This window comes from Haliaeetus albicilla, chromosome W (genome assembly GCF_947461875.1).
Source record: "Haliaeetus albicilla chromosome W, bHalAlb1.1, whole genome shotgun sequence".
NCBI lineage: Eukaryota > Metazoa > Chordata > Aves > Accipitriformes > Accipitridae > Haliaeetus > Haliaeetus albicilla.
In genome coordinates this window covers 37,393,102-37,404,412 of record NC_091515.1, presented here as the reverse complement: position 1 = coordinate 37,404,412, position 11,311 = coordinate 37,393,102, and the positions used below count along the sequence as shown (strand labels likewise).

The 11,311-nt window shown below is 44.3% G+C and overlaps 1 protein-coding gene across 1 annotated transcript; it reads right to left on the bottom strand.

The window, feature by feature from the left end:
• Positions 1 to 7,287: 7,287 nt before the first annotated feature.
• Positions 7,288 to 9,329, bottom strand: LOC138683605 (uncharacterized). Its single transcript, XM_069775591.1, has one exon. The coding sequence runs from the start codon at positions 9,226 to 9,228 to the stop codon at positions 7,288 to 7,290; it is 1,941 nt and encodes a 646-aa protein (XP_069631692.1). The 5' UTR covers positions 9,229 to 9,329.
• Between the last annotated feature and the right edge of the window lie 1,982 nt (positions 9,330 to 11,311).

Below are 11,311 nucleotides of genomic sequence, written 5' to 3'. Positions count from 1 at the left end.
ACCAGAGTAGGGTAATAAGAAATAAAAACAAATCTTAAAACACCTTCCCCCCACCCCTCCCTTCTTCCCAGGCACAGCTTCACTCCCGAATTCTCTACCTCCTCCCCCCAAGTGGCACAGGGGGGTAGGGAATGGGGGTTGCAGTCAGTACATCACACATTGTCTCTGCCGCTTCATCTTCTTCAGGGGCAGGACTCCTCATGCTCTTCTCCTGCTCCAGCATAGGGTCCCTCCCATGGGAGACAGTCCTCCACGAACTTCTCTGTGAGTCCTTCCCATGGGCTGCAGTTCTTCACAAACTGCTCCAGCATGGGTCCCTTCCACAGGGTGCAGTCGTTCAGGAGCACACTGCTGCAGCGTGGGTCCCCCACGGGGTCACAAGTCCTGCCAGAAAACCTGCTGCAGTGTGGGCTCCTCTCTCTCCATGGGGCCACAGGTCCTGCCTGGAGCCTGCTCCAGCACAGGCTTCCCACAGGGTCACAGCCTCCTTTGGGTGCATCCACCTGCTCTGGTGTGGGGTCCTCCAGGGGCTGCAGGTGGATATCTGCTCCACCATTAACCTCCATGGGCTGCAGGGGGACAGCCTGCCTCACCATGGTCTTCACCATGGGCTGCAGGGGAATCTCTGCTCCGGCGCCTGGAGCACCTCCTCCCCCTTCTTCTTCACTGACCTTGGTGTCTGCAGAGTTGTTTCTCTTACATATTCTCACTCCTCTCTTCCAGCTGCAGTTTCTGTTCCCCAGCAACTTTTTTTTCCCCTTCTTAAATATGTTATCCCAGAGGCACTACCACCGTTGCTGATTGGCTTGGCCTTGGCCAGTGGTGGGTCCATCTTGGAGCTCTATTGGCTCTGTCAGACATAGGGGAAGCTTCCAGCAGCTTCTCACAGAAGCCACCCCTGTAGCCCCCCCAGCTACCAAAACTTTGCCACGCAAGCCTAATACACATGTGTAAATAGTCTGCTGGTCAGTACACTTGTGTGGCAGGTACACCCACCCCGACAGGAAACGAAACTTCTCCGAGCAGGGAGGAGAGGGAAAAAAAACCCCAAACCCTAGAGGCCGTAGGTTGAAAATTGAACTGACTAATCCGACATGCGCCAGGTACACGGAAGTGTTGACCTTTTGGCCAATGGGGATTAAAATGACCACAGATCAGATTTGACAAGGGTATAAATGGGGCCCCACCAGAGGACATTTTGAGTCAGTCCTCCTCAGAGCAGCGAGTCTGCAGTCAGGGACTCTCCCCTTGGGTCAGGACTCTGCCCTAAGTAACATCTCGAGGTTGAGAGCCCTCATCTTTTAGGTGAGTGATATGCGCATTTTGAGCCATCATTTTTAGACCTTAAGAATTCTTAAGTCGGCTGTGTAGTACTCATTCCCCTTACATCATTGAGCCTGTGGTTCACTAATGTTATCGGAGTTTTAACTAACTTTTTTTACTGAAGAATAAATCTGATTTTTAACATCTGTTGGATTTGATTGTGTGAGTCTCTGTAACAGCTTGTCTGGCTATGCCCTGTGCCTGATTAGTGCAGTCTGTCCTATCTTCTTATTAAATTCCTTTCTAACTCTTTCCTGGGTGAGGGGCTCTATATTCTATGTGCATGTGTGTGTATGGAGGTGTGAGTGCCAGCAACTGAAGTCAGACCACAGGTTGGAGGGCCTGTGTATGTGGCGCCAGCAACTGGACTGAATGTGGGTGCATGAGTGAGTGTGTGATTGCCAGCTAAGATCAAGCCAGACTAGCCAGTGAATACGTGAAGTGGCCTGGGAGCAAGGGGGTGAATGGGTCCCTAAGGGGTAGCCCTTCGGTGTGAGAGTGCCTGTGTATCTATAGGGACAAGAGTACAGGAGAGTCCTGGAAAGTGCTGGCAAGTTTTTTTGTGTGTGTGCGCATGTGATAGTCTGTACCAGACACTGGAGTAGGGCTGTGGCCTTAGGGCCTCATATATCCAGGTGCCAGCAACTAGGGAGACTGGAATCCAGGAGAAGCTTCTGGGCAGACTGACTGTCTGAGCCCAGCTTCTGGAGGGATCCACCTTGTACATATGTGTGTATATATATATATTCTCACTAGTGGGCTTCCATCCTGCTCAGCCAGAGAGGGGAGCAGGATTAGGTGGTTGGTGCTGTCTGTGTTCATGTGAATGCTCTGAGTGTCTATCTGTGATCTGTGTGGCTGGCCATGTATATGCGTATATACATATATATGTAGTGTATATGTGTGTTCTGTGTGCATGTGCCTCCTGGGAATACATCTCCAGCCTCACTACTGGTTGGACATGGGGACACAGAGTAGCAGCAGCCTCACCTCTCTCAGGCTGTTGTGTTACCGAAATCTGGAATAAAACTCCTTAACACCAATGTGATGTTAAGAAGCAGGCACTTCATTTATTGCAGTGCTGGATGCATGGGGGATAATTCCACCTAGCGTGCATGCCACAGCTTCAGCACAAACAGGTTATATGGAGTAATAATTACATATTAATCAGATTAATATATATGCATAAAAATTATTAGTGATTATCATAGTACTGCCTACATCCGATCATGCACAATGACAAATTCATTTGAGTCAAAGGGCTGCTTTTATGACCACCAACCCATTTGAAATTCTGTTGCCTGTCCTTGAAGTCCTTGTTCTTTGATCTTGAAGCTTAACGCAATTTCAGTCACATGTGGTCGATTTCAACATCGTTCTCATCTAGCGTACAGGAACATCTAGTCATAAGAGCAAAGAACTGCAAAACTTATGAATAATTACTAGTTAATCACTTGACTACACTCTTGTAATTACCTCTATTAGCTAGTCCCCTGGCTACACTTTTGTCTATTGTTTCAATCATAATGTTAGTTCTTAAACACAAAATTCGATAGAAAATATATGAAGTTTCTATGGTTATACCTATCATGATTCTTTGTACCTAACACAATTACCTATAGTTACAATTTTAACTTGTAAGTACAAAACTGATTTTTTGTATTGTAATAGTTGGATCCGACATGATATATTTTCTTCTAACACTTAGCTGAGCTGTGTGTCTTTACTGGTGTAATTATTCTAAATTTAGCATCATACATTTCTGGTGCTTCACAGAAAATTTAGAGATTGTTTTTAACCAGTACTTGTTTATCACTACCCTCCCTCATCTCATTTTTCAAGCTGGGGTTCTCACATAAGTATCTGGATTCCTCCTTAAATTGGATAGAAGCAGTACTATTGAAGTCAAGCTGTTGAGAGATTAGTGAATACTCTATTATTCAAAGAGAAATTATTAAGATGGTAAATCCTTTTTGATAGTTAAAATACTAAAGACCCTATCTTAATCTTGTATCTGGAATGCAATAGACAGGAGCTCTTGGTCAGTGAAGTAGAGGTGACTTCTGTCATCACATCAGCAGGTTGCTGCCAAGCAAGAAAGGAATGTGTGTGTGTGTGTGGGGGGTGTCCTGGGTTCAGTTGGGATAGAGTTAATTTTCACAGGAACCTGGGAGGGGGCACAGCCAGGACAGCTGGCCTGAACTAGCCAAGGGGATATTTCATACCATGTGATGTCATGCTCAGTATATAAATGGGGAGCAGGCTGGGGGGAGGGTCTCCCTCTATCGGTGTGGGAAGTAGCAGAGCGTCAGGTTCCGGGTGGTGAGCAGTTGCACTGTGCATCACTCTTTTTGTATATTCTTTCATTAGTACCGTTGTTGTTGTTGTAACTTCTTTTTTTTTGTTGTTTTGTTCCAGTAAACTGTCCTTATCTCAACCCACGTGGTTCCATTTTTTTTTTCTTTCTCCTTTCTGATTCTCCTCTCCATCCCACCGGAGGGGGGTGGGTGTCCCGATCCAATGTTGGGGAAGGTTTCGATATGATCCCAAGAGCAAGATTAAGACACAAATGAGGTCAAATGGCGTATACCCAAAAGAGCTTTTATTATCAAAAGTAGATAATAGTAGCGATAGGACAGAATGGAAGAAAAGGCAGAAATCAAGCAAGCAGTCAGGATAGAGTTGCAAGGATAGTCACCACCATGAATCCAGCGGCGTCCCGTTGGTCCTCAGTCTTCAATTCTTCGGTGGTGGGTGCACACCACGGCTTGTCTCCACACTTTTTTAATAGGGCATATTTCGATGATGCATGCACATACGTGTTGTTCATGCACTGTTCACACGCTGCAGGTTTCGTCTATCACATGACCTTTGCATTATCAGTACCAGAATCCAGTACCTTATCTCGAAGACTACAGTTTCCATGAGAATGGTAGTCTCCACATCCTTCGCTGACTCCGGCCTGTCTCCTCCCCTGGATGCCTCAGTGGCCTGGTAATCGTCCTTTTGGACAGAGTAGTGACCTGCTTAAACAAGCCATCTCTGGGATAAGTGGCTTGTCACAGCAAACAATCCTTGAGACGAATGGCTTGAGATGATAGTCCAGTCTCTCACAACAAACAATCTTTGAGACAAATAGCTCAAGATAACAATTCAGTCTCTCACAGTGGGGAGGAGTGAGCAAGCGGCCTCGTGGTGCTTTGTTGCCATCTGGGGTTAAACCATGACAGGGGTGTATGTATATACATAGCTATGTGTATATATTTATACAAGCTATGTGTATATATTTATACACATAGCTGTGTGCAGGAGCAGACTATGTGCGGGAGCATAATAATGGACTCAATGACAGATCAATATGGTCATAGTTGAAGACCCTTTACTAGAGCATCAGACATCATTTTTATACATTGGTTACATCTGTACATGCGTTTAGCTATTTTACTATTGGTTACACACATTATTCACACGCTGTCCATGCGCCTAGTTACACTTAATATTGGTTATATCAACACTGTACACACGCATAAACATAGGACATAATTGGTTATACTAACTAAAACATGCGAAACTTGTCTCAGTCTAATTGGTCAAGATAAACTGCCGAATTGAGGTTTTTTGTGCCAAGTTCCCTTTATTGTGGAATGCGCACCTGTGTTCTTCTAATTGGCATCTTTCTTTTTTTGTCTTCTTGTTTATTCTGTTCAAGGCCTTCTAAAGGCGTCTGGAATGCTCTTGTGACCGTTAGCTAAATATGTGTCCACAATTCCCCCTTTTTTGTTTTCCGTCAATTAACACAGTCTTACCTGACCTATCAATTAATTTTTAAACACATTGTAACATACAAGGCACACAAATTAAAATACAAAAAAAACCAAACCCACTACAAGATAAATCAAAAGGTTGTGTGTCTAATACTATCTACATCTAACAGTAAATCAGATAATATTACACCAATCTGTATTCAGGGACCCCAGAATTTGTGATTCCTGGGGTGGCAATGAGGGTGAATGCCCGATCCATGGAAACCAGGCATTCCCATCCATTGAGTCCATGACCTGCTGCACAGGGGTCTCCATCAATAAGTTCTTAAACTTTGTTGATGTCAGTGGAACCCCCTATTAAACCTGTGAAAAAGGGATTTCTTGGTGTTGCTGTACGGAGGCATAAGCAATCTTGTCTGGTCACGTCAGCCAGGGTCATCCAGATGTTTTCTTTGGCTTGCGGCAGTATCCATGACTACATCCATCCGAGGACTGTGAGGAAGATGGACCATCCGTACATTCTTGTGCCATCTTGCTCCACGAACTCAGCCCAGCAATCGGTAGGTGCCAGCTTTACGTGGTCGTCCCTTGCCGTACACCAGCCCAATGCTCTTCGGAAAATCCCGGTATTTATACATTTGCAGAGGAACGGATTTCAGCACACGTGGCCAGCGGGTGCCAAAATCCGCCTCAGTTGCAACCTATGACGCATGTGCTCGCTGGCCAGGCGCGCTGCACAAGTCATAGCCATCCTGTCTATTGGTTCATGGGCTTTGTGATGCGGTTGCAATGCACAGAGAATCTTGACCTGTTATGTTGGCCAAGGTGACCTACACGTTAGTTTTTGGCTGAGGTGGTATTCATATTGCCGCACCATCTAGGATGTTCCAGATGATGATGGTCGTACAAATCGAACGGGAGTCCATCGTGGGCCTGTATCCCTAATTTCCGGTCGCTCCTGATATGTGAATATAAAGTGTCTAAATATCGGTGGACCACCTGCATCAGACCAATGATTTAGAAAATTTAAAACATAAGTGGCTTTAGCTAACTTTTCTTGTGGAGAGAGATTCCCTACTCCCCCTTTTTATTTTAATAACATCGCTTTTAGCGAACGATGAGCGCATTCCACAATTGCTTGACCAGTGGGAGAATGAGGGATACCAGTGCTATGCTGAATACCCCATAGTTGCAAAAATTCTTGTGTTTTTTGTGATACATAAGCTGGACCATTGTCCGTTTTTAGTTGCTGTGGAACACCCAAGGTTGCAAAAGCGAGTAAGAGATGCTTACACACTGTCACGGTCCACTCGGTGGACTTGTGATGGTTCGTTTGCTACGATCTCGAAAGTGCAAAATTAAGGTGACCAACACCAAAGGCGATAGCAGTAATCACACAGTAAAACTTTATTGCATTGCCTGTGAGGAGGCACGCGATAGTTAGAGATGGGTGAAAGAAAGGAGAAAAGTAAAGTTTAGAGAGAGGAGAAAGAGAGGTTATAGCTACCACCACTGATCTCAAGACGTCCTAACAGTCCCGGGTCCAGCTGATGCTGCGTCGTCGATTGTCGTGGTCCTTGGTGGGGAAGCTTCAAGCTTCCGTTGTTCAGAAGTCATCTTTTATGCTTAGTAACACACCTTGCTCCACCTCTGCCTCAGGAGTCTCCGCCCTTCTCAGAATACAATTATCATATCTCCGCCCTTCTTGAGCGAGGCTATCACGCAGGCGCGGGGTCAGTGTCCGAGGCGTGGTAAGTCTTGGAGGCGGGCAGCCTTCGACCAGGAGGTGTGTTTTGGTATTATAATGAAGCAAAGCTCATCTAAAGTTCATGATTTCTTCATCGGTGTTATGGCAACAGTTGCAATCCATCCTTTTTGACAGTAGCTATGTGGTTATCTCTAACGGTTCCAGCCAGGTACCTTCCAGGAACCTTGTACCGCACATTCCATCCTTGGGACTGGCCGCTGCGCTCCAAACAGGCCGTTGTCAGGTAGCGTACTGTTCATGTTCCTGATGACAATGTTGAGACAATGCTGATTTTCTGACCGACTCTTACACCACCCTGTGGCTCAACATGGTCGTCAGGACGTCAGGACCGCTTGGTGGTAGCATGATAAAGAAGAGGAAGAAGAAAAGGAAAAGAAAAGAGAAAGAGAAGGAGAGAAGATAGAAAGGCAATTACAGTGATATCAATTACAATCAAAGCTGTTTATCAATTGATTTGGGGATATCCACATTGGATGGGACATCAAGCATATTGTATGTGTTCAATATAGACATCAAATGTGTTAACCGATTCATCATTCTCCAGGCTATGACATACAATACTGCTGACAAAGCCAAACTGATCAAAACCAATATCAAGAGAACCACGTTGGGGTGACACAACGTATTCAGGATGCCTGTAGCAGTAGGCGACCATCTGAAAAGTGTGTCCCACCATCTATGTTCTGCATCCTTTTGCACTCTTTCTAAAACTCGGTGTATTTCTTTCACATCATGATGAACAGTTATTAAGGTTTTCTGTCCGTTTTCCCTAATTTTTTCCAAAATCTCAACCAAATCCTTGTGTTGTAATAACTGTTTTACCAAAGTGAGATTCATTCCGATGGGTATAGGCAACAATTCATGAATCAACATATAGTTAGATTGCAAAAGTTGGTGAGATGTGACCGGGGCCAAATAGGAAAAGTCACATCCGACAATCTTAGTAAAATTGCAAACACAGAAATTTGAATGATTTTTAGTCTCTACAACTACCTCATCTACAGATAGAGAGTCACAAACAGTCCTCAAACATACACAGCCTTTGCCGATATATATGAGTACTGTTTCAGGGTTTTCATTAGGATGAATCTCAAAATGGCAGATATTTTGTTCAGTATCTAAACAAATATCTTGTGCCTCAATTGCATTGCCTTCACAAACAAATCCTTGTTGTTCTCGTACAATGCAAGATTCCAAATTAACAGTTTGCCATTTTTCATCCACCTTTCGGGCCCATACTCTATGCTCAGAAGGATAGAGTATAGTTCCGTTGTGGTTCAACCCTAATGCAATAATGGGATAAATTTGGTATATGGTAGCATTATATATAGTAAGCACAGAAATTGTAGCTAGGTTTGTAACAGGATCATAAGTAAAGTTCACCAGGTTCCACCAGGATTGGCGTTCCTTCTCGAAATCAGTGGCACTGTCCCAAATTATTTTCTGAATTTCAGTGGGGAGGATACCTTCTTCACCTTCTCTTATAATTGAGGTGGCTACCGACTGCATCCATATTTGAGCCTGGATACAACTGAGAGCCAAAGAGAGGTTATTTTGGATCACCCCAAGTGCGTCAGTAATCAATTCATGGTCCCTTACATTTACCTTTTCCCATTTTGGTAATATATTTGACAACAGCCACTGGTTAGTCCCCAAAGCCAATAAAGAAGATTGCAAAGGCTGTTGAAATTTAGCCAAATCACTAATTGAGGTAGCCAACTTGTTCATTATTACTTCCGAATCGATGCTATTTAAAACTCCCAATCCTGTTCCCAAAACACCAGTTAGATCTCTCCGCGTTCTTCTCATGGGAAGAGTTCGTTTTTGCAGCCAGGTTGTCCATCCCTTGTAAGAAGTCTTTAGGAAAGGTGAGCAAGCTGGCTGAATGTCTGAAACATTGTTCTGCATCGACAATTCAACTTGCTTGAGAGACCATGCCGGGTTAAACAACATTTGTTGTAGGCCCGTATTTCTGATCACATATGGTCCAATTTCAAAGGTTTTTGGGCTAAGCACGACAATTGGTTGGGTAGTAGGCATTACAACGTCTATTTTAAATCCTCTCCAGTATTTAGTGTTATTTTTACCACACATAACTTTATAAGAGTATTGTACAGCAGTCAAATTTAGCCAACAGTCTAGGTTTTGATTTTTACACAACAAAATAGGGCCATGTGGTCCAATTCCATAACTGTCTGTGGATTCAATGTGAGATTCAGTGATCAGTCTGCATCTTATTGTAATGTTATTTCCTTGTACCACTGTAAAAGAGGGTATAACTTCATCTTTGTCAGTTAGCGTGAAGAGGGTATCTATGCCATTGTGCGTGACTACTGCAACAAGCATCACTAGAGGCCTAGTTACAGCATTCATTTTGAATTTAAATGTTAGGCCTGATAGCCCTCCTGTCGGTGGATTAGATTGCCAATCGCACACCACATAGACTGACTTGGTCAAAGTGAAATTATACCAACAATCTCCTTGTTCCTTAATACAGGATTTAGTGATTTCAACAGTAGTGGTACTTGGGTCTAGGGGGTAGTTACCGACATTCTTTTGACGGCAACACGTAATGAGACAATCCTGTTTGCTACATCCCCATTCTGTAGTAGGACAGAATTTCGCAGTGATGTTGGAACTAGGGTCCAATAGATTTCCAGAGATGGTAACTGAAGAGGCTTTCTCATGAAGACATCCTTCCACCTTTCTGCATCCCACTTGGATTTTTTCTCCAATCCTTCCAGTCAGGACACGGACCCAGTCTTTTTTGTCCCATTCCCCCCACTCAAGTGGGTGGTATACTTCAGAATCATGCATTACTACAGTGGCTAAGTTTGGGAGACGGTCTTTGGGATACTGTCCCATACTCCAAGTATACTGGACAATAGCTTGGGACCATGGCCATTCTGTATTCTTTTGGCTACAGATTAGTGGTGAGATACAAAAAAGTACTACCAATCCAATTAAGTGATTCATAATTCATGCTGTTCTTGGCGTCCCTCGGAGTTCTTCTGTAAAACAAAAAGAAACAAAACTTGCCTCTCTGAGGCAAAAGAGATTAGTACTATACAGAAAAATTAAAATGATGGAATTATCCAGCGAGTATTTATCCGATGCTCTTTCCCTAGGGCATCGGATGCTACCCATGAGTATACATTCAGTGGGGTTTTTAGTACCAGTGGCACACTTCCTACGGTGGGAAGTTTTACCAGGACAGGTTGTCCAGGGAAATGTGTTGGATTCTTAGAATCATCTGGTCCCTTTAATGAGGGAACTAGAGAGGGAGCCTTCGGGCAAAAGGCAGTAATTTTGGGGCATCCATTTACCCCCCATCTGTCGTTTACACCTTTGACAGCTTCCCATAGGCGGGCATCCCAATTTCCCTCCTGTGGTTTCAAGAGTCATTTTAAGAGACCATTTGTTCTTTCTACAATTCCATTGGCCTGTGGATAGTATGGAGTGTGGAAGACCCATTTAATCCCTTCTCTTCGTGCCCAATCCTGTACAATTTTGGCTGTGAAGTGGGAGCCATTGTCAGATTGTATTTCTTGTGGTTTTGGAAAAATTCCAAACCATTCACGCAGTGCTTTCACAGTCTTTTCTCCCGTAGCTCTGTTAAAAGCTTCGGCTTGGACTAGCCCTGATGTTATTTCCACTCCTACCAGCACAAAGCGTTTTCCTCCTGATTTCTTAAAGGGGCCTATATAATCTACCTGCCAAGCATCCCACAAGCCTTTACCCTCTCTTAAATGCAGAGGGTTATCCTCTAAGGGGTGTCTTTCGAGCCGTGTACGGCACTGTTCACAGGCTGATATGCAGGTTTTACACATTTCCCTAGCGACAGGCCAACCTCAGGCAAGGGCTTCACGATACAGATCTTTAGCTCCCATATGTTTACATTTTATATGCAACCATTCTAGCAAACGATCCCAAACTTCTGTGATCTGGTCCTTTTGTACAGGAGCTAGTCTTGCTAATTCATCAGCTTTGTTGTTCCATTCTCCTGCCAAGCCCCCATCTACTTGATGAGAAGCTACCCATCCCACAGCAAAGTTCCCTTGGCTAGCAATGCTCAGGATTTCTTGCCACTTGTCCTTTTGCCACACTGAAATTCTGTTAACCTCCCATCCATTTTGCTCCCAAAAAGGGAGCCATTCAGTACATCCTTTAAACACTGCATAGGAATCGGTATATATGTGGACAGGGGAAGCGGTTTGTGCTTCATGCTTGAAAACCCTCCATGCTGCAATTAATTCTCCTACCTGGGCACTCCCTTCTCCCTCTGTTATTATCTGTTCATTAGTAGTAGTGTGGAGGGCTACTGCCCGGTATTTCCACACTTTTCCTTCTCACTTTGCAGAAGCGTCGGTAAACCAAGCATTCACTAACTGATCATGGGAGAAAGGAGGGGCTACCCGAATAACTGAGATAGATAGGTTTGTCTTGGCTGCCATCC

What these genes read in the sequence shown, in the direction of transcription:
- LOC138683605 (XM_069775591.1), bottom strand. Translation starts at nt 9,228, where the DNA reads ATGAATGCTGTAACTAGGCCTCTAGTGATGCTTGTTGCAGTAGTCACG.